Here is a 22894-nt window from a genome sequence, read left to right as displayed (position 1 = left end):
TCCTGGACATCAGTGGTAACAGGCAAAATACATGGAGTTAAACGCAGGTGAGTATCTCAGGTGTATCATAACGATCCTGGTCTCCCAGGGGGAGGGCACATTGTAGGTTTGCTTGGCGTCCTCTTACACATCTTTATATGTTGAAAATAATGAGACTAAGAGGCAGAGACAGGATTTTAGGGCCTTAGGAAAAAAGGAAATATTTGTTTTTAAAAATTGAAAAGCACTGATCTAGAAACAAAAATCAAGACCACTGCATGAATGTTTTCTTTTACGAACTTTTAATATTTGTCTTCTCTTCCTAAGTGTCAAGGGAAGGAAATATATCCGGTATGTATCATGCACGGCAGCCTCCAGGTTCTGGGAAAGGCGCTCAATGCTTCCGTGAGAGGAAACGGGTACTGTGGCTGGGAAGGTCTGGGTTCCAATCCTGGCTCTCTTTCTTTCCAAGCTCAGATCCTGGACAAGTCACTTCCTTGTTGAGACCTTCCCATTTCAGAAAATGAGAACACTACCTATCACCCAGGGGAGTGAAGAGCTAAGGAAGAATGCTCGAAATAGTGCCTGGATTACAGTGGGTGCTCATTAAATGCTGATGCCCTCTTCTAGCAAATGTACCCATCCCAGGAGACAACGTATAGAGTCTGCAGGGAATGCAACACTCTCAACGCTGCTTTTTAATTGAATAAGCCCCAAACTCACAGCCCAGGAATTCTCACGCAGAGGCTGGCCCTGCCTGCCTCGCACCGACCTCCCACCCGAGAGAAGGGCTGCCAGCTAAAAGCTGGCAGCTCTCAGGGGCCACGTCACAACAGATAACGGTCATTTGGGTTTTATTTATGACAACTTCTCTGAACACACACATCCAGTCTGGGAACGGAAATGTACAGCATGAGGCTTAAATAACTTTCATACACTATGTACAGTCATCGGCAAAGGTACAAAACATATACATCTTGTGCTAGCCACATAGCGAGGAGGGCCTAAGCCAAATGAGGCCCTGCAGCCTGGGCAGGGGGTGAGCACTAGAAAAGAGCTGGTGGGCAGGGCAGGGCCCTGATTCACTTCAGGGGTCTTCTCTGACCCTTGGCTCTTCTGGAAGTAGTTCCCACTTCCCTGCAAAGCTCTCAGGACAAGGGTTCGAAAAATCGGACTGGGGTATGGTAAGGGCTGGGGGTTCATCTGAGTGCCGGGAATGGGTAGCGGGTGGGAGATAGAACAAAGATGCCGTAGAAAACAGAACTTTCCTTGTAGCTTTTGTCCTTGCACAAAGAGAGCAGTGAAGGATGTGGGAGCCAGGAGAGGAAGGCCTGTGGGGCCACTGGCCATGCCCTGGCTTCTGAGGCTGGGCCAGGAGGCTACGCTAAGCTAGGAAAGCATAAGCAGTTTCCTGTTTAGGATGGCAAGCCAATAGATGCCACAGATTTGGGTCACTTGGTGGGAAGAAACTCACCAGGGCAGGCCCTGCCCACACAAACACGATAGAGAACACACCGGGCCCAGGCGGGGGCTGAAGAAGACAGGGGCTGTGCCTGCACCCAGCACAGACCGTGGCAGAGGCTGCCTCCAAGAGTTGGCATTGTCTCCATGATGGAAGAGGGCAGGGCACTTCTGACTTCACGGCAGCGGCCTGCCTATGTCTCCACCGCGCTGGGTGGCGTGAGAAAGTCCCAGCAACAGTCTTCCCTACAGCGGTTTTGTGCTTGAAACTGCCCTCTGCCCAAGTGACACTGCCCCAGGCAGGCAGCAGGGCCAGACACCCAAGGGTTGCCCGAGGTTGATGCTGCAGTGATGGTGGGAGGGTGCGGGGACCTCTCCCAGATCCACAAACGTCCTCTCCTAAGGGGCTAACGGTGGCGCCGCGGCCACATCAAAGGCTTGGGTGTGTCTTTCCTCTTTCTTGGTAATCTCCAAAGGCAGCTCCAGGTGCTCCCTTGGGGAACTCTGGCTGTCCTGGAGGGACCAGCCACTCAGATGAAAGCAAACACCGAGCTGGTTAATACTGCGAACAGAGCCTGGCGCGGGACTGTGTGGAGCAGCCCATGGGCGGTCAGCTTCAAAAGCATTCGAGGGGGCTCGGCCCAGATGACAGGCACCGTGGCTCTGGGCTCCTTAGGCTCAGTAGGGCTGGGACCCAGCCTGGGCTCAGGCATTTAAAGATCTAGGGTGTGGGGTCGAGTAAGGGAGCTACTCCAGGGCCCACACATTCTGATGTGGCTGGGCCACCGGTGGCCCCGATTCAAGGATGCAGACGGGCAAAGAAAAGTAAGAAGTCATATGATGAGCCCAGAGTTAGGACAAGCCACGGGCCGAGCCCTGGTCTGAGCGGGGGCAGGCCCCTCCAGACACAGACATACTCAGTCGACCTCTAGACAGAGCCAAGCTAGGACGAGCCTCCCAGACCCAGGTCTGCCCAGGCCACCTGTCACAAGCCTTACTATTGTGCTCAAATCACAACCATTTTGTGCTTCCAACCTTTAGGATGTTGGGGGCCTGCCCCCTAACTATGTACCTTGGATATCCCTGAAGGAGCAAGCAGAGACTCCAACGCTCTCTGAGCACAGCTTTGGAAGGGCTCAGGGCTCCCAAGGGACTTCAAGTTTAGAACCAGTGATACTCTCCAGGACAGCAGAGCCAGCCCGCCATGAGGTAGCTGAGCCATCAGAAACAGCAGGAAATGGGCAACGACACTGAGCACCTCTCGCAGGCCGTAAGGTCACATCTCGCGCAAGAACAGGCCTTGCAGCTACAGTACAGTCGCCTCAGGCTGGGGCTTCCCTGGCCCATGCGGGCACCGCAGTCTTTTCTGTTTCTACAGTTTGTAAACAGTCATGCAGACAGATTCTTTCTTACAGGTTGCAAGGTTGAAGCTTTCTCATCAGGTGGGGAGAAGGATGGGGAGGAGGAGAGGTGCTTACTTCCAATCGGCCGAGGAAGCTGCCGGGCACCACGCCCCCCTCCCCGTGATGGCCAGAGGAGGAGGAGGGATTTCCGGCCATCGCAGACAGAGTGTCCCCGGCTCCTTAGGGAGGCCAGGATTCAAGGGTATGTGCTTCCTGCACATGAGCTGACCCAGACTCCACCACCGTGTCCAGCAGGGGCCACTCACAGCAGGACAGCCTTCTTAGCCTCAGGGGCAGCTCTGAACAGGGTGGAGGCAGAGCTGGGGACTCAGGCCCTCACAGGTGTTTTTCCCTTTCACAGCTAAGACAGCCTCCTCGGCCCAGGGCGCCAGCACCCTCCCGTGCTTGGTACCACACCGAGGGGGCTCCAATCCCCTGACCAAATAGGGAGAGGCACAGAGGACAAACACAGAGCTACCTCCAGAAAGTCTAAAAGTCACTGCATATCTCAGAACAGAGTTGGGGCTCCTGGCCCCCCTCAATGCGGACAGGATGCACAGACCAGTTAAGCATTGGAAAAACAGTGGGGGGTTGGAGCCCAGGGATGGACGGATGTCCTGCGACTCCTCCCAAGGCCTGATCCTGTAAATTCAGAATTGCCCCGACAGGGGGAGCTGGAACACAGATTTAACCACATGCTTGGAACCTTGAGTCCACAGCCCCAAGGCAAAAAGAAACAACGAATGAACTCCCTCTTTGCTGCTAATCTAAAGAGGATGACCTCTTGCCCCACGCCAGCTTTAAGGCTTGAAAATGTGTCTCTTGAATAACCAGAGAGAAAGAGACTGGAAGGACTTGCTGCCCAGTCCGGGTGAAAACACAGGTGAGCTGGGTAGGGGGCCGGGCCATCCTCACCATCCAAGCCACTTCCTGGTAGACATAATCCTCTGAGCGGCTTCCTACGTGGCCCACATGGGACATTGGGAACAAGGGACCCCTGGCCCTGGGCTGTGGGGTGGAGCTCCCCGGCCTTTGGGGGACAGCGGGCATAAAACCCCGCGAGTGAAAAGACACATGTGGTGCCGCGGGCATGGCTGGTGTAAGGCTGCCCAGCATGGGTGCCAGGCCCCGGGGTGGAGGAAGGCACTGAAGCATCAGGCGGCCTAGAGGTCAGGGGTGCGCTAGAATGGTCCCTGGGGGCAATGTTGGGGACAGGCCCGAGCTGCAAAGCAAACAGGGGAGGTGGTCCTGGAGAGCTGGTAGGGTGGATTCCCTTTGGGAGTCCCGGCCCCCAAGAGCAGAGGGAACGAACATGTGGGGAGAGACTTCAAGTCAGTTTCCAGGAGGCAACAGCAAAACATAAAAATAAAAAAAAAAATAAATTAAATAGCTGAAGTGTTTCTGCCCATCTCCCCAAAAGAAATTTTTTCTAGCAGCTCTACCTTGGCCCCATCAGAAAGGGACCCCAAGGAATTTCTGGGGTCAACTGGGAATGGCTGTTGGTGGCCAAGGGGCTAAGGGTCAGCCTCAGAGCCCAGCTGCCTCCACCTGGTTTCCATGGTTACCTGAGGACTATCATTTTGGGCTCAGAGGCAGGTGCAGGGGCTCCAGAGGCTGCATGAGAGGGTGTAGGGGGAGGCCTGTTCATCGGAGGGGGCGCAACAGGGGCTGGGGATGATTCGCCTCCCTGATGGGGCCCCACTACTGGGCCAGCGGCTTGAGGAAGGTCAATGCCAGCTCAGCAGGAGAAAATGTGGCCAGAGGGAGGGCAAGGGGAGCCCCAGGGGCGCAGGGAGAGAAATGAGAGGGAAAATGCCCTTTGGCTTCACAGCTTAAATTCCCCCCCAACCTCCCTCTCTCCCCAGGAGGCAGGGGAGGGACTGAGGGGACAGTATCCCATAGGAAGGTCAAGGGAGAGGAAGGAAAACAGGAGAGGAGCAACACCCGATGCCCACACCCTCTGTCCCCAGGGCAGTTGGCCCCGTCAGGCCACAGCTTCCCTTCTGTGCTGTCCAGGCTGCCGGGGGCCGAGGGTCTGGGGGCCATCCTCTGAAGGATAGCCAAGGCGAGGACTGTTGTGTGCTCCTAGGGTGGGCCACCGGGTAACCGCCGTACACTCCAGAACTTCACCGTCAGGTCACTGGGGTGGAGGACAGGGGGGGACTGGTCAGCTCGTGAAGCGGGCCCGGCTGGCTACACCCAAAGCAAAGGATGGGCCAGATTCCCCAAACTCCCCAAATGTGGCTGCGGCCAAAGGGCAAGCATTGCTTAGGATGCAGGCGGACTGCAGGGGTGGAGGGGTGGCTGCTGGGCAGAGGGAGAGGGCCTGTGCTCCCAAGGTCCCCGAGAGAATTCACATCATGGGCTTTCGTTGTTGTTTTGGTTTGTCCAGGCCTGGCCGCTCTGCCCTCTGCCTTCTGCCACCTGGCACCCCATCCTGGGGGGGCCTGTCCCACTGGTCATGCTCGGAAGAGGAGGGTGGGAGGAAGAGGGGCAGGCAGGGCATTCTGCGGGCCAGGCAGGGCGTGAAGGGAGAGTAGGGAGGAGGAGTAAAATAATCTCATACCGTTGAGAAGCAGCTCAGACCGAAGTGGAGAAAGAGAGGGAAAAGGAAAGAGGGGGGAATGAGAGAGGAGACGGGAGGGGAGTGTCAGGGCATGGTGGTGGCTCGGCCCTTTATGGCCAGGACCCGGCGAGGAAGGCAGGGGGTGAGTCCGGGGACGTAATTCCACACCTTTACCCGGCAGTCACTGTTGGGGGAGAGAGGCAGAGAGGCAGAGAGGAGAGGCGAGAGGTGATGGGGAGGGGAAGAGGGGAGAGAAGGGACATGGTCGGACAAGAAGGAAAAAGAAGAGACCCCTCTGAGGTGCTCCCCTGTGGGACAGAGGGCCTGGCCATCCCCTGGATGGGGACCAGAGCTGGGGCGGGAAAGAGGCGGGTCCAGGGGGTGGCAGGCCTGCTCTGTGGTCTGAGATTCGTGGACTGAGGTGATGTGGTGGGGGGGGTGGGGGAGATAAAGACCGCAGGGTGGGGGCTGCTGTGTGAGGGGCAGGAAAGGCTTGCAGACAAGTGAGTGAGTCCTGACCTGGGGCCCAGCACCTTCCTGCTCCCCTGCCCCTGGTGGGCACTCGTTGAAGGCTAGCACAGGCTAGCGGGCGCCGTGGGGTCTGCTCCACGAACCGAGCCTGTTGGGACAACCGCAGGGGCCCCGAGGCTCCCCAGCCAGCCCCGCCCACACCAGGGAGAGGGGTGGGGGACAAAGGCAGACCCTCTGCCTAGCACCCACCTGGAGGCAGTGAAGATGTGCTTGGCGTTAGTGCAGATAGCGTTGATGGGGCTGTCGTGGCCCCTGATCTCTCCGATGGGCGTGAAGTTCTCCACGTTCCAGACCTTGATGACGCCCGCGCGGCAGGCGCTCAGCAGCATGGGGCGGCCAGGGACAAAGGCCAGGGCACACACCCAGTCCTTGTGTGCATTGGGGATTTGCTGCGGAAGGAGCAGGGCCAGTGAGGGCTGGGGGCAGTGCTGAGCGAGCAGAAGCCGGCAGAGGACCCTGCACCCATGAAGGACAGCTACCCGGATCCCCTGGGGCCCTCGGGTCCCCAGGCAGGCAGACATCTCCAGTCCAGGAGACAGGCCAGGTGGGTCCAGAGTAGGGACAACAGGGTCCCAGAGATGGGTCCTTTGGCCCCCCTATCCCGGGGGAAAACCTAAGGACTGGAGCAGTGGAGAACCCTCCAGCCTCCCAGGGTTAAATGCTCCAGGAAAGGGAACATGGTGACAGCTTTACAGTCAAACCTAGGGGCTGAGAGCAGCCCCCTTGCCTGAAATCAGCTGCATAACGGGGAGTATGGGGGGGGGGTTGGGGCGTGCTGCAGGGAGGCAGGGGAGTGGACACAAAGGGGAAGAGGGTGGAGAACAGGAAAGCTTCAGGGGGGGCTCTGGCCCGAGACTCTGGGTCCCCAAGGCTCCACCTGGACTGGGGAACAGCCTCACCCTAGCGTCCTCCCTTCCCTTCCGCCCACCACACCTGGATGAGCTCCTGCTGTTCTAGGTCCCATTTCTTGATGCCATTATCCCGGGAGCCACTGAAGAGGATGTCTCCCTGGATGGCGAGACACTCGATGCCGTCGTAGTGCGGGGGCTCAAAGTTGTGGGTGGGGCCGATGGTGCCGGTCACACACTCACCCAACTCGAACATCTGCGGGAGGAGAGGCTGGTAGGGAGGGCCCGGGGCAGGCGGGCAAGGGCCAGGGCCGCCAGCTGCTCTCACACAGCACTGTGGTCCCTAGGATCCCACAGACCCAGTTTGCCCGGCCGAGGGCCGTAGCCACTGTCCTGGGGGAGAGAGGTGTCCCCAGCAGGAGAGGGGTCTGGGGGGAACACTGCTTCGTTCAAAGACGGAGGCCTCTGAAGGCTCAGGTCTTGGCCCTTCCTAAGGGGACTGGGGCAGCGGGGGAGCAGGAGACTGGCTTAAATTAATGCAGGGGTGACCCCACAGCTCAACATGTGGCTGATACGGAGAAAGGTGGGTTTGGGCTGTGAACCTCCTTTTAAATCCCTTCTACTTTTAAATAAATATTGCTTGTACCTTAAAATAAAAACATTCATCATGACAGCAACCACCCTCTGCTTCTCTACCGCTTTCCAGTTTCTGACTGTGTACATACGGCTTTCAGTGATATAATCGGGGAGCGAACAAAACTAGGTTGTTTTGTATCCTTTGTGTTTTGTTCTCATTTTATCACTTTAGTAAGATGCACTGCAACCCCTTCGGCGGGTTTTCCCTAATTTACGTGACTGCTATTCTACCCTGAGACATTCCGGTTGTTTTAAATTCTTCACCATTTGCAAAAATATCGCTGCAATCTACTTTCCGCACACATCTCCTTGCTTCTTCGGGGTGATTTCTTCAGCATAAATCCCCAGAAGTCTCAGTATTTGTCATGAGTGTTCCCAAGGGGACAGAGGGAAGGGGGGGGAGGGAGGGCAGAAGAAACGCAGAGAATGCCCCCCACCCCCTGCCCCAGGCCACAGAGGGAGGCCTTCTCAGGCACCTTAACGTAGTGGTCCTTGGAGCCGGTCACCACCAGGTCGTGCTGGCTGGCCGTCTGGGTGACCGTCAGACACATCACAGGGCCGATGTGGCCAGTCAGCTTGCCGACGGGCTGAAACCTGCGGGTGGGGAGAGGCCCGCCGATGGGGGAAGATGGATCAGAGGGAGCCCTGGGTTGTGGCGGCAGAGGCGGGGGGAGGGGGTCTGTCCTAGAATGAATAGGTCTGGCCAGGGCACTCTGCCTCCTCCCTCAAAGCAAGATGAAGGATCTAGACACAAGCTGCCCTGGGTCGCAGGGATCTCAGGGAACACGGTTCCTGTATCTCGGAGCAGGGACAGGAGTCCAACAGCATGGGGTCCTGCCAGCCCTGAGGTGTGCTCAGCCCGGAGCTGAGCCCGCTGAGCCCGCGTGCCTGCCTCTGCCATGCCACGCCCCCTGCTGCTCCTGGAGCCTCCCCCTGACCTGCTGAGCTCCCAGATGCGGACGGCATTGCCCGAGGCGGCGTACAGCATGGTGCCCGAAGGGCTGAGGGCGATCTGGTTGATCTGATGCTCCCCCTGAGCGCTGGTGATGGCGCGGGTGGATGTGGCAGCACAGGCGTCACCTGAGGTCACCTGGCCCGAGGACCTGCCACAAGCAAGGAAGGCAAGGTCAGAGATCAAGGCGGTCCATCCACACAGGCAGGAAGCTGAGCAAACCCCACTCAGACCAGGCCTGATAACCCAGTTCTTCCAGGAAGCCTTCCCTGACTGACGGAGAGGAGCCAAGCTCTCCCCTAGACGTTTCTGGTCCAACGTGAGTAAGACCAAGGGGAATAGTGCCACTCCACCCCCAGCAGAAAAAGATGGTAAGACTCAGTCAGGGGACTGGGTTTGAACCAAGGTCTTGTGGAAAACACTTAATCTCTCTGAGTCTCAGTTTCCTCGTCTTTAAAAAGAGGGGATAATACCCATTCCATTCACTGAGTTTCTTTGGTTTTTTAAAAAGGCTAGTCTTAAAGAGGTTATAGGATCACAGCAAAACTGAGGCGAAGGTTTCCCATCTCCTCCTGCCCCCACACATCCACAGCCTCCCCCCTTACCAACAGCCCCACCAGAAGGGGGCGTGTTTGCTACAACTGACAGACCCGCGCTGACACAGCATAACCCCCCTGCGTCCACAGCTGACATGAAGGCTCACTCGTGGTGTACACTCTGCGGGTCTGGACAAATGCATAATGACCTGTATCCACCATTATAGCCTCACAAAGGGAAGATTCACTGCCCTAAGAAGCCTCCGTGTTTAGTCTTTTTTAAGGATCAAGTTAAATAACAGATTACAGCTTATAACGTAAACACAAGGAAGAAGCATGACTTCAGCTAGGAAATAACTTCATTTTGCAGGACCCCTTGTCTCACGTCTGTCTCCCGCATGTCTGTCTGCCTGAGACTGTCAGGGTCAGGGATCAGGAGCAGCTCTGGTGGCTCATTTAGGCAGATAGGTGGCCAATGCGGCTTTGGAGCCTGCCGCCGCCTGCTGAGCACCCGATTCCCAGCCCGCCTTTCAGACTCCTAGGGGGATGCCTGGCACAAGCCAGGGCCAGGGCCGAGGAGGGTGAGATGAAGCAAGGGGGCTAAACAGTCCTAAGGCTCACTCAGATGCTGCCCAGGGCGCTGTCCCCCAGTCCAGGGAATCTCACCTTGTCCCTCAGATTCAGGTCAAATCCATGTGCCCAAAAGGGCCTCTGTGCCCAAGTAGCTGGCCTTGGCTATACTGAGTAGGTCACCAGGGCTGAGCACCAGCGCCCAGCCCACCCCTGTGAGCCAGCTGGGGGAGTACCTACGTGAGGGTCCGAATGCACTTGGCTGAGTCCCGGATGTCCCACACCTTGATGTAGGAGGTAGACACGGAGAACACAAGCCCGGAATGGCTGCAGTACTTGATAGACACCACGTTGTTGGGGTGGCCCTTCAGTGCTGCGATCTCCTGGCCTGTGACCAAGTTCCACATCTTACAGCTGCGGTCTGTAAGGGACAGGGAGACAGGTGGGTGGGGGGGTGGAGGACAGATGCCAGTTAGCGGCGGCCAGGTAACGCACGCTCCCCCTACACAGGGGTTGTGGATGTGGGGGAGACGGTCCAGAGACATCTAGAGGGAGGAGCCCTAGGGCCAAGGGAGAGAAAGATGGGCTCGCGCATGCTCACATGGTGTGTGCGCGCCCAGAAACACTCCGGAGAGAAGTCCGTTAGAACCACAGGCCAGGGTTTCTCAAGCAAACTCTATACAAAGACCAGAGTTCTGTGTGTTGCTAGGGTGCCCTGGGCTAAAATAAAATTCTTAAGCTTTTGGTATCTATCCCTACAATTGCTAATAGCTGACACGACTGATGAACAAATGGCAAGCAAATCTTATGGGGAAAACTTGGAATCAACAAATCACACCTAGATGGACGACTCGGCCCCTTCTCGCCATGCACATACATATATATTAATGATTGTGTTTCTATTGACAGGTCTCCTGCAGAACTGTTCTTTCTGCTGGTAAAACTTTCCTGATTTTGCTGCTGTGATTAATTGTGACTTTGTGAGGTCCTGCTGTCAAGATCACAGAGATTTCTTAGACGAATGTGATGGAGTAGACGTCAGGGGGTAGTAGTGTTGGGGGACTGGGATGAGGAGACAAGGTGGGGCACCCCAGAAGCTTCCTGGAGTTTCTGAGGAAGCTCTGGAAGGAAATGCTGGATGGAGCTACCACGGGGAGCTATACGAGGGGAGACTTGGTCAAGGGCACCCAAGCCGGGCATCCCTGAGCCAAGGCAGGAGACATGAGACAAGGTAGTGAGCAAGCTGACCCCACCTCCTCAACTCCTGGGGGCTCTGCGTTTTCATCTTTACAGCCCATTCTGCCAAAGGAAGCAGGGGTGGGGGTGAGGCCTGACGCTACCCGGCCAGGCTGGGTTCTGCTCACCTTTGGACCCTGTGAACAGCAGCTCGTCCGTGGCGTCCAGGCAGAGGATGGGCTTGGTGTGGCCCTCGGCCATGGAGACGCACTGCAGCGGGGCCGTCCTTCCACCCTTGGCTCCTCCAACGGGGGTGATGATGCCCCTTCCCGGGAGAGAGGAGAGAGGGGCACCTGTCAGCCGGGGAGACTCAGGCCAGGTTGGGTGAGGTACACAGGCAAGAGGGGGTGTACAGAGAGAGGACTAGGCCTAATGAAGAAGACGCCAGAGACTCCGGCCAAATGCCACCAGCGTCTGAGAGCTGGGAATAGGCTCTGCAGGTGGGGATGGCCTGTCTGAACAACAGCCTGTCAGTCACCATCTCGAACACTTCTGAGGGAGCAAGCCGTGTGCTGGGCACCGCAGGAAGGAGACATGGGCCCTGCCCACGGGGAGCTCCCATCTGGTGCCTGCCCCACCAGATCCTGAGACCTAAGTGCGCGGACGCCCTGCTAGGCAGGGCCAAGGCCCCGGGGCTGCACCGGCTCCTGTACTAACTCTGACTCCCTGCTGCTGCTGCAGTGAACCCAGGGGGAGGTGAGGGTCACAGCGGGGGGGGGCTCGGGCTGTCACCCTCCAACCACCTCGGTGCCATGTGACAGCGACTTCTGGGACCGGTGCACGTACACACGCGTGCCTGTGCACACACGTACACTCCCACCCACCCGTGGGCCCCTTTCGGACCTGCGTGGTCAGACCTGCGACTGTCATTTACAAAGGCCTAACTTAATCCCTTTAGGGGCCCCCAGCTCAGCTCTGGGTTAGGGATGCCTAGGGCTCCTTGGGAAATGAGGCCATATGCACCCTGAGAGGCACCTCCTCGTTTCCCATGAACATTCTGGAAGGGAGTATAGGGTCTGTCCTCAGTGAGCAGGAGGATTCTGCTATGCCAGCCTGCTGGAGGTTCTGGGGACTTTTTTTCCCCTTCAGGGAAGGTCTTTTGTAATGAGACCCCGGCCAAGTTATGTGCAAGTCTAAAAATATGTTCTCGCTCTTTTCCAAAGAGAACACGGCTCCTGACAGTGACGCCGTGGCCGATGGGCTGCTGAAGTGCCCGGTGCTCCTTCCACGGGGCTTCTCACCGCCCCGCGGACTCAGCCAGGCCCCCCTGCAAGGACGGCAATCAGACAGGGCCAGGGGCCAGCTGGATGTCACACCCATGTGAACTGCCCCCACAGCTGCCTGCTTCCGACACTGGTTTGGGCCCAGCTGTGTGGCTGCAGAAAAAGCCCAAGGCCGCTGGGGAAAGTGCATCACAAGGATAACCCTCCTCAGTGAGAGAGGCTGGTAGGCTGGCTAGCTGCTCATGGTGGCAAAGCCTCGCTCCCTGCCGGCGGGCTTGCAGACACGTCAATAGCCCGGGCAGCAGACGCGGTGAGCGGTGGGCGCTCTGGGAGAGCTGGAGGGAGCTCTCGGCCCAGGGGTGACGATCTGCCTGGCAGGAGCTCAGGCCCATCGGGTGCTAGGACACGCTCTTCGCAGTAGGGGTAGAACTGGGGTCGCTGTGGAAACTGGTCTCTGCTCTTCCCAAAATTGGGCAAAGAGGTCTCCTGGCACCCAGGTCCACATACCAGGAGGTGTGGGCAGCGGGCACCGCCCTCCCTCACCCCCTGCTGCTCCTCTCAGAGCCAAGGGCTGAGCTGTGCACCTCACGGGCACAAGCTGAGGTCACGAGGACGCTGGGGACAGCCACCGACACCTGCCCAGCTGGGCCCTGCAGGCCCCCAGGCTTTCCCCAGCCTTGCCCCTCACCCTAGCCCCTCGGCAGAGCTCGGTCCCAGCCCCAGACAACCCCGGGCTCCCATGCTCTCCCCCTCCCTGCCCAGGTGATAAGGAGAAGAGAGCAGCGTCTGTGGCAAGCAACTGTGCACCCCTCCCCAAGCCCCCAGCTCCAGCCGGAGGCCACACAGCGACCCTGAGAGGGAGGAACCACGGAGGAGGGGAGGCAGGCCAGGGGGGAGGGCGGCATGCTGAGGACGCAGGTGTGCAGGCGGGAGGGGAGGTGCAGTGAGAGGCAGAGAGGGGAGAGAGCAGAGAGTGAGAGCTGGGAAGCCAACACGGGAGACATTCTGTGTGTACCTCAGGACCTCCGACAAAGAGGAGTCGCTGTCATCAGACCTGGGGAGGGCAGAAAATTAGCTGGATTAGGGGAGAGAGGAAAACACACGAAGGGATGGCGGAGGCAGCAGCAGCGTGGGGGGTCAGAGGGCAGGTTATTCTCTTCAAGGGCAGCAGGGAGAGGCAGAGGGCAAGGGCGCTGAGGGACAGCAGGAGAGGAGGTGGGGAGGGGCCGGCCGCCGGGGGACCCTCAGCTAACAGGGTAGGAGTGAGGAGAGGGCCACGCTCCGGGGAGACATTTCAGCTCGTGGGTTGTTTGCTGGTTGTAAGCCCCTGGCTGCCCCATGGTACAAGCTGCGGCGCCCTGCTCTGCACCAGCAACGTCCCTACGTGCCTGAGGCCAGAGGAAGCCATGCCTGCTCCTACCCCGGGAGCTGGCTTCTTCCACGGCTTCCTCAGGGACTTCCTTATTTACAAAGCCCACTGTCCCCAGCAAGCCCACTGGGATGTGCCTGGGAGCTGAGTCTCTACCACACATGGGCCCCAAGACCTGGTCGACCGGACGGGGCCGAGGTCTGCAAGACAACCTGGTTGGAATGGCCAGAGTCCCACTTCTATGCTTCTGGAAAAGGGACCTGCTGACTGTAAAGGTACGGTGTGGGTGGGGGCACCCTGGTTGGCGTGGTCTAGGCTTGGTTCGCCCCTTCTAAAACGGAAGCTGAGCCATGGTGGGTTTGGGGAGGGAGTCGTATTCTGACCCGGCAAGGGACATTTCTGTGGGGAGGGGCTGCTGTCAGGTACCCGGTGTGAGAACTAGCACCTTCTAGCCTGGGCTCCCCTGAACAACAGCTCTGCCCCCTTCCTCCCTGCCAGGGCAGAGATGCTTTAGGGAGCCAAGAAAAGAGCCCTCTTGGAGGCCGCAGAGAGTTGCAGAGGGCCGGAGCAAGGTCCAGAGTGTAGGGAGCACAGGGACGACAGGGTCCCCCCTGTCCCAAGGCAGAGTCCCACTGGGAGGAACGGATGCTGAAGCACGTCAGAGGCCCATGTCTGCCACTTTCTAGGTAAATGTCATTGGGCCTCTTTAGACCTCATTTCCTCTTCTGTAAAATAGGTAAGAGAGTTCTCATGGTTGATTACAGTCTACATGAATAACATATATGAAAGCAGGTACATAGTGAAGGTGCCTTCTGAATGCACAAGATTGTTGTTAGTACCCACTGGGCTAGCAATAGTCACAGCAGCCCAACGGGAAATGAACACATCAGTCGGGGTGATCCTGTCATGTGAAGGCAATTAGGGAGTCCCTTTCTACTGGGACAGTGCGCAAGGGCCACCGGGACCTCGCCCGAGCATGTGTGGCAGGGAAGGAGTGGTTGAAGTCCCGTGAAAGGGCTTAGGAGAAAAATCCAAGAGTCAAAGAGAATCAGCAGAGGACTCAAGGCGCAGTTCTGGTGAGGCCCTCTGGGGGGCTGGACCTGTGCAGACATCCCCACCTGACTGCCCCCTGTCCCTGTGGCTTCCTTCTTGGCCTCTTCTGAGGTCCCAGCATGCCGGGGGGGAAAGGAAGGGTCCACAGTTAGAATAGAAAGGACAGAGACACCGGCAGAAGAGCTTCAGAGCCTCATCTCTCCGAGGGGCTGGAGCAGCGTGCTCAGGGTCTGCCCAGCTGACCGGCCCTGCCTGCGGCGCCCTCCCTGGCCCGCCCTGGCTCTTACTTGTCCAGTGCTGACCCTTGGCTCTGGTTACTGGTGAGACGAGAGAAGACATTGCGGTCGTTGCGGGGCCGAGTGGGAGGGGATGAGGGGGGCGTGAATCCCACATCTGTGGACCTGGTGAGTGGGGACAGAGCAGCATGTGTCAGTGACCACACGTCCAGCCCCCAGACCCACACCCGCGCTGTGCTTCCAGCACCACCTTCTGTCTTGGCTCTAAGGCCCGCAGGGCGGGGCCTGCTGTGCAATGATCCGGATTCAGCTCCTACATGCTGTTCTGAAATAGTCCATCCTCATTATTCATGGATTCTATACCTGGGGGTTTACCTGCGCATTAAAATGTATTTGTAATCCCAAATTAACTCTCACGGTGCTTTGGGGTCATTCCCAGACATGGGGCAGAGCAGCCAAAAATTCAAGTCTGCAGATGCACATGTTCTCAGCAGAAGTCAAATGAGGCGACAATCTGCCTTCTTGCTCTCATACTGTAACAAGCAACCTTCTTTGTGGTCTATTTAGGGCCATGTTTTTTGCATTTTTGTGCTTTTTGTTGGTGTTTTCACTGTTTAAAAGACCCCCAAAGCATAGTGCTGAAGGGCTGTCTGGCACATGTCTAAGCACGTGAAGGCTGTAACGTGTCTTATGTAGAAAATACATGTGTTAGGGGCGCCCGGGTGGCTCAGTAGGTTAAGCGTCTGACTTCGGCTCAGGTCACAATCTCACAGTTAGTGGGTTTCAGCCCCGCGTTGGGCTCTGTGCTGACAGCTCAGAGCCTGGAGTCTGCTTCGGATTCTGTGTCTCCCTCTCTCTCTCTGACCTTCCCCTGCTCACACTGTCTCTCTCTCTCTCAGAAATCCATAAAACATTAAAAAATTAAAGAAAATACATGTGTTAGAAAGGCTTTGTTTAGGTGTGGGTTACAGTACTATTGGCTGCGAGCTCAATGTTAGTGAACTGATAACATATATTAAATGGAAGGTCTTTAAACAGAGACACACATAAAAGAAGGTTCTATACTGACTGGCTGATGAAAATGTGACCAGAAGCTCTCAGGAACCTACCCCTGTATTTCCCCAGGAACAGTGGTTCAGTATTCGCTAATTCTATGTTCACAGTGACTTGATACAACATAAGGACTGTGAATACTGAGGATTGACTGTATCATCGGGGAAGAATCCAAGACTGCATTGCACCTCCCCATTGCAATAGCCCAACGTTTCCTCTCCTTGGAAAGCTGTCATCGGGTTTGGCCTACACCCTCTCTTCCTTTGAAGAGTCTAAATCCCTCAGACTGCAGCTTAAGTGTGTTCTCTCAGTTCATGGGTGAAGCGATTGTCTGTGAGGCCCCCAGTATACAGATATCCATGTAACTCCTCCCCACTGAAGGCCCCCACGGCAAGCTACTGGCATGGGCATCTGCCCAGGCTTCGGACTCGAGGGAGGGCTGGAAGCCTGAGCAAATCCTCCTGCCTTCCACCAGGTCGGGTGGTGGAAAGAGGTCATCATGAGCCCCTGCTCTTCGTCTACTAAGTTGTAGGACTTGGAGAAAGCCATCAAAGCTCTCTGCAAACTAAGTGCATGGGCCAGATGACCATAGGAGGTTTCTGGTGACCTGTAGAAGCTCTGTAGGACCCAATGCTATGAGTGGCTAACAAGTTAGAGACTTGGCCACCATTCTGCAATCATCTCCTGGGTTTTCTTTAAACGTCTACGCTCTTCACATGACATGACCTTAGAAAGGGCTGAGACCTCCCAAGTACTTGTCATCATGAAAAGAAGCTGAAGCACATCAGTGCAATGACTAGTTTAAGCCACTACAAAGGCACCAACGTTGAGCTCCCATCAGCCAACAGTTTTTGGCAGCAGGGTTAGCCATCCAGTTCAAGGTGCTTATGGACATGATATCTCCTGAGCCCATGCCTGACAGGATTGAGAAAGGGGCATGGGGGAAAGCTGAATGACTTAGACCAGCCCAGACTAAAGTATGCATGAAGATCTACAGTAGACCATCACAGTGATTCATGCACCCAAGGATGGCAGTGACTCTGGTGCAGGTTCTGGAACATGCTCTCACCTAATGGGCTGCCCTCGGTCATACGACTTCCTTCGGGTCAGTGGGGATGTCTCCGTGCCTCGAGACTGCCGGGGACTAGAACAGAAGAGTCCAGTGAGACCCCGACCTAACTCCCTACCCACCCTGACCCATGCGCCTGGCTCCCCTCCTTACAAAGTACTGCCTCTGGTGGGCAGGCTGATGGTGCGTGACACCTTGTCCCGGTAGTAGGGGTCTCGGATGGAGAGGCCCACTCCATCCTCTTTGATCTCGACAAGGGAGGCCAGGGACTTGGTGATGTTCTTGGTGGAGATATCCAGTGGGGGACCCAGGCACTCGGCTGACACAGCCTTCATCTGGGCAGACAGCTTGGGCTCACCCTGGGAACAGAAGCAATGGGGTGAACCGACTTGCCCAAATGTAACGGGAGAGCTGGGCAAATCCTAATGAAGGAAACAGTGCCTCTTAGCATATGGTGGCACCACTAATGGAAGACCCAGGTGAACATCACCCAGAGACCATCTCTCAAGGCTTGTAGAGAATCCAAAGCAACTGAAAGGGTTTTACTGCCCTTGTTTGGACTCTGCAAACACAGAATACCCAGCATGACCTCTTTGCTGGTCAGCTAATCAGTTTATCCAAAAACTATGCACAGTTTACTGTTCCCAGTCTGGAGTCCCCACCCTTCTCTCTCTAATAAATTCTGTTTCTTGGTTCAGATTAATAACTGACCCCTCCTTGGTAGGTGACTCCCATTGTTGACTCCCATACCGTTGAATCAATAATCTGCATGTGGAATAACTAGAGGTCTCAAGTTAGTCTTTGACTTGGAGCATGAGGCAGAGTCTGGGGGCAGGGAACAGGGTGATTTTTGAAAGCAGGGCCTCTGGCTCTGGTGACATAACTGTGCAGTGACTCCAGCTATTTGTCTCACTTTCCACCTACCTCAGGAAGAATGGGTTGTAACCAGGTACATAACTGAGCACCCCCCAATTCCAACCCAGGGTATCTCCATCCCAGCTGGAGGCAATATTGTCAGGTCAGGGCTGGGGGGTGGAGGCAGAGCCACAGAAAGATGGAGACCAGGCGATGGGGAGACTCGCCCTGCTGCAGCCTGTCTGCCTTCCCATGGGGCTCACCTTGAACTTGAAATCATCATGGCTGGTGGAACCTTTCATGGTGAATGACTGGGAGAAGCTAAGGAAGAAGCAGAGGGAGTTCAGGATCCTGAGAGCCTGTGCTTTGGCTCTCTGAGCCTTAGACTCATGGGTTGCAAAGAGCTCCCAAATCCAGGCTTAGCCCTGGGACCCTATGGCAAGCCCCCACCCCCCAGCCCCAGGTTCATGCTATGAGTCGACCTCTCACTCATGATGTGAAAACTCACCTCCCCTCAGAGAACTCTGAGATCTCCTCATCTGTGCTGGCATAGCCATTCTCTGTGGGAGGGAGGAGGGAGGAGGGATGAGAGGCCCCGACAGAGTGAGGGGAGAGGGGATGGCCTCCTTCCCACACCTCACCCACTGGGATCAGACTAGGACTTTGGGGGAGTTCTGGGGAGGTGAAGGTCCCCCCAGGGGCGGAGCCAGGGAGCACTGGAAAAATCTAGGAGCTTTGAGGCCTTTGCCCACACCCACTGTACCCTGCTGCACATTGTAGATGAGGGCCTGCAGCTCAGGGTGTGTCTCAGCCTTCTCTCGCAGTGCGTCCAGGAGCAGGTGGTTCTGGGAGGAACCCGCTATGTCTGTCTGCCTCAGTCGTCCCTCTAGCAGTCGGATCTGGGCCTCCTTCTGTGCCACTTGTAGTCCCTGAGGGCAGGGAGCCAGGCCGAGGGTTACCCTTCCCACCCTGGCTTTGGGGGCACCCTCATCACCACCCTTCCAGTGGAGAGTCCCCCTCCCAGATATCACCCTTGTACCCGCCGTCCCAAACCCAGGCTAACTCCCAGACGTCACCCTCACACCAGCCCCAGACTAGAGACGCAACCTCACCCTCCTGAACTTTCCCCAAGTACACATGTTCGGAGAGGTCACCTTAGAATATGACCCTTGTTATGGGCTGAGTTGTGTCCCCACCCTCCCAAATTCACATGCTGACAGTCTAACCCCCAGCACTTCAGAATGTGACTGTATTTGGAGATGGAGTCTCTAAAGAGGTAATTAGGTTAAAAGGGGGTTCTCAGGGTGGGCCCTAATCCAATGTCCTTGGTGGCCTTATAGGAAGAAGACATTAGGACACAGGCACACACAGACGGAAAACTGCCTGAGGCGAGGAGGCCGTCACCTACAAACCAAAGAGAAAGGCCTCAGAAGCAACCAGTCCTGCTGATTCTTAATCTTGGACTTTGAGCCTCCAGAGCTGAGAAAATCAATCTGTGTGGTTTAGGCCACCCAGTCTGTGGTTCTTTGTCACAGTAGCACTAACTCAGTCCCCTAAAACACAGATAGAGCTAAGAGCTTACTGGGAGCAGAGGGGGTCTCCCCACTCCCTCGCCAGACACTCTATATGGTGTCTGTCCCCAAAGACCAGGGGCACCAGGGGGAAGGAGGCCCATCCTCTGGCCAGCTGTCAGGGAGAGAGAGGACAGGAGCACAGGACAGGTGGATGTGATGTTCTAGTGTAAATCTTCCTGCGTGGAATGTGGTCTGTCTGTTTCCTGCTGCCCCTGCCCCAACATACAGATACACGCTTCTCCCAACAGACCCGAGCCCTGCTGTGGATGGACCTGGACCAGACATGTAGGGTCACTTCTAATGGAGGCCCCGCTATGTACCAGGCATCATGGCAAGCCCTGTGCAAGTGTCATCTTGTTAAAGCCATGCAGCAGGCTAAGAGTTTGCTATTGTCATCACCCCAGCTCTGCAGCTTTGGAATCAGAGGCTCAGAGGGGAGGCAGCTTGCCCCAGCCTGTAGTGACGCAGCTCAGGAGCCAGGCCTGTGTGCTTCACCACGGGGCTAGATCACAGAGGTGCCTGTGGCTGTTGGGCTCCCTGCTTGGGAGGCGAGCTGCTAGCCCACCTTGTCAATGGACGCCTTGAGGAAATTGTCCAGCAAGAGACGGGCTTCGGCCAGGGAGCAGGAGCTGATAACCACCGATGTGTCCGTGGAGTCCAGCTCCTCCTATGACGGGGAGGCAGAGACCCCTTGTCACTGAGGCTGACCCCACCCCCCGCATGGCTCCTACCCCAACCCAGGCCAGGCCCCGTGGGCACCTTGGTTTCCTCCAGCTGCACGATGGTGGCCTGGCAGTCAGTGATGCTGTCGTTGATATAGTCAATGTTGGCAGCCAGCACCTCAATCTCCTCCGCCAGCTCCTGCAGCCCCTTCTCCTCCTCTGGGCTCTCAGCCTGTAGCCGTTCCCGCTTCCTCCGCAGCGCCTCCTGCAGGAGGAACAGCTCCTCCCTTTTCTGCAGGGAGGGTGATGGGGGACAAGCCTCAGGTTGCTGCCCAACCCTGCCCCTGCCCACAGCTCCTCCCTCCCCCCGCCAGGTGGGGTCCCTGGGTCCCCCTGCACCTCCAGACTCCAGAGCAGGTGCCAGGAGTGGGTGAAATGGGGATAAGGAGATCTGAGGGGCTGGAGGAGTCAGAAGCGACAGAGGACAGGCAGAGGAGGGGAAGACAGGAGTCCAGGCTCCTTGTGGCCAGGCACACCTTGATGAGCCGCTCCATGTCAGCCTCCAGGTTGACAATGGTCATCCTCTGCATGACGATGTCAATGATCCTCCGCTCCAGGGACTGCCACTTGAGCCTTGCAGCCTTACTGAAGCTCTGGCTGGCCCCCTTCTTCTGGAACTTCTTTCTGGGAGACAGATGCAAAGGCAATTGGGTGGGAGCACTCCCTTTCTACATCCCCCCCCCCAAGTCTCTATATGTATTTTGTAATCAAACAGTGTTAATATAATAATATGTTCTTTTGGTGGGGATGCAATTTTTTATCATTTCATTTCATCGAGATAAGCATACTCTTTAATCCCCACCCCCCACCCACCTGGTTGGGAGCACGCTCAGCCTCTGTAGCTCCGTGGACCCCCTCACCCCAGAGCTGACAGCCATGGGGACCCCTCACAGGACCACACCTCCCTTGAGCCCACCTCCTTCCAGTCCTGCCTCCATATTTCCACCTGCCCTGCCCCCACCGGCCGGGGTACTGCTGTCCCCATATTTCCACCCGCCCTGCCCATACCAGCTGGGGTACTGCCTGCCCAGCTCACCTGGCAGGGCGGGTACCATTGACAGCAGGCGCAGGGTGGTCCCCCAAGAAGTGGTTGATTTTGCGGTTCCACTGGCGCACGATGCTGGAGACCGAGCGGGCCCCTGACTCGGCCTCAGATGAGGTGGTGCTGGCTGACACCTCGGCCCCCGAGTCCAGCATGGGGGGCTTCGGTCCTGCACGCCCCGCCACCCGCTCAGACATGGGCTTGGCCAGGCGCCTCAGTGCAGAAACCTGTGGCCAAGGGAAGAGGGACCCAGCGAAAGGGACAAATTGGGGGGTGGCTGGGCTTGGGACGGAGACAGAGCCAAGGGCTCTCTGATATGAGAGGAACACAAGACACTTCCACCTTTTTAATTAAGGCCTCAGGCCTTCAGGACCAGAGCCTGCCGCCTGCCTTCAAGCCTCAGGCCTCCTGGGGAGGGCGGCCCTTACAGCAGGCCTCGCGCAGGCTCTGTTCAATTGCATTTGCTGAGCGAACAGGCAGGGAGAGCCAGGGCCACCGCCAGCGGGGCCTCGTTCCCTCCAGGCTCTGCTGGAACTCCGGAGAAGGGGAGCTGTGTCCGCTCACCTCCTGGGTTTTCCTCCTCAGGACCATTTCCTGCTGCCGCTTCTGGGACTCCAGAGCTCGGATCTGGAACTGTGGGTGACAGAAGGGGGTTGGGGTCCACACTTCAGCCCCACACCCCATAGGTGGGGCCTGTAGGACCCACCTCTATAGGTGAAAGCCTGGCCTTCGGGCTGATCCTTGTGTAGACAGAACTTATTGATAAAATGGGACATGGAGATTGGTTCCCCTTCCCAGAAGTCACAGTGTGGACCCTTCTCTCCGTGCAGGCAATTCCCTGAGCCTGTCCGCCCCAAGGCAAAGGATCCGGGGCACGGGGGCTCAGGGCTGGAAGCTGCACAGTTCCGCCTCTGGCTTGCTGGTGACCCTGGGCAGGGCCCTGCCGTCTGGGGTTCGGGTCCCCCACCAACCTCCTCAAACACTAGAGGGACTGGACCAGAAGGCTGCCGTGCTCAGGCCCTTCCATGCTGTGCTGTGCCCTGCTGTAGTGGGAACCGAGGGGCAGCCAGGCACACAGGGATGCTGGGAGTCCCCAAGGGCTGCCTCTCACCTCCTGTCGCCGCTGTTCCTTCTTGAGCTGAGCAATCTCCCGGTTCCTCTTGGTCTCCACCAGCCGCCGCCGCTGCTGCTCTTCCCGCATCTGCTTCATCAGGGCCACCTGCATGGGCAGGCACGGTGGGGGTGAGGTGGGGCTGGGCAGTGGGGAGGAGGGGCTGGCTCTGAAGATGTTGGGAGGGGTGGTGGCCCGGGGCTCAGAGGCCTGCCCCTACTCTTCCATGCGAGCGGAAGCTGCCCCATGCTGGGGCAATCCGCCAGGAGTGGCCTTGCCGCCAGCCCAGCTGTCGGGGGCAATGACTCTGCCAGGTCTAACCCTGGCCACCCACTTCTAAATGTCACAGCCCTCGGTGGCCCTTACCCAAACCCCTGTCCTGGGTCTGGCCATTGGGAGCCCAGCTCAGGTTGCTGGAGGCAGGTAATCCCACCTGGGTGGAGCATTTCCCTCTTTCCCACTGACGGCTGGGCTGCTGACAGGGCTGAGGTGGGGGTCAAGCCACATTCCAGGGCCAGGCTCCCAGTGACAACAATAAAAGCTACTAGCATTTATCGAGAACATGCAATACGCCAGGCACTGTTCTTGTGACAGTCACATGAGAGAGGCATTACCATTCTCATTTTATAAATCAGGAAATGAGCCTCAGAGAGACAAATGACTGAGTCATAAAACTGGTCATGAATGGTCAGACTTTTGGCCAAGGGCATTTTGCCCCCAAATCCAGCTGTCACTCTAGCCCCAGGGAGGGCCACATGCCAGTTCAGAGCAAAGCTAGTGATCAAGCACAGAGAACTTGGAACCTGGGGTTGTCAGAGCTGTGGCAAAGGCACAGAGAGCACCACTGTGGTAGCCAGAGATGACCCAAC

At 57.1% G+C, this 22894-nt stretch overlaps 1 protein-coding gene across 1 annotated transcript in view; it reads right to left on the bottom strand.

Annotated features, from left to right (window-relative positions):
- Positions 1-816: 816 nt before the first annotated feature.
- The window catches only part of KIF21B (kinesin family member 21B), a 47273-nt gene continuing 25195 nt past the window's right edge, over positions 817-22894 (bottom strand). Inside the window, exons 15-34 of the mRNA XM_077771987.1 lie at positions 22026-22133; positions 21479-21547; positions 20909-21141; positions 20349-20496; positions 19910-20104; positions 19716-19817; positions 18340-18505; positions 18085-18136; positions 17840-17897; positions 16875-17080; positions 16722-16796; positions 14651-14764; positions 12957-12995; positions 10847-10983; positions 9723-9903; positions 8363-8527; positions 7901-8018; positions 6874-7044; positions 6130-6329; positions 817-4983 (exon numbers count right to left, since the gene is read on the bottom strand). Of these exons, the coding sequence (XP_077628113.1) occupies positions 4929-4983; positions 6130-6329; positions 6874-7044; positions 7901-8018; positions 8363-8527; positions 9723-9903; positions 10847-10983; positions 12957-12995; positions 14651-14764; positions 16722-16796; positions 16875-17080; positions 17840-17897; positions 18085-18136; positions 18340-18505; positions 19716-19817; positions 19910-20104; positions 20349-20496; positions 20909-21141; positions 21479-21547; positions 22026-22133 (2592 nt within the window). The 3' untranslated portion in view covers positions 817-4928. The remainder of the gene's footprint in view (positions 4984-6129; positions 6330-6873; positions 7045-7900; positions 8019-8362; positions 8528-9722; positions 9904-10846; positions 10984-12956; positions 12996-14650; positions 14765-16721; positions 16797-16874; positions 17081-17839; positions 17898-18084; positions 18137-18339; positions 18506-19715; positions 19818-19909; positions 20105-20348; positions 20497-20908; positions 21142-21478; positions 21548-22025; positions 22134-22894) is intronic.

Source organism: Crocuta crocuta, unplaced genomic scaffold (assembly GCF_008692635.1).
Source record: "Crocuta crocuta isolate KB4526 unplaced genomic scaffold, BGI_CrCroc_1.0 scaffold318, whole genome shotgun sequence".
Classification (NCBI taxonomy): domain Eukaryota; kingdom Metazoa; phylum Chordata; class Mammalia; order Carnivora; family Hyaenidae; genus Crocuta; species Crocuta crocuta.
This window is presented reverse-complemented; position numbering and strand designations above follow the sequence as displayed.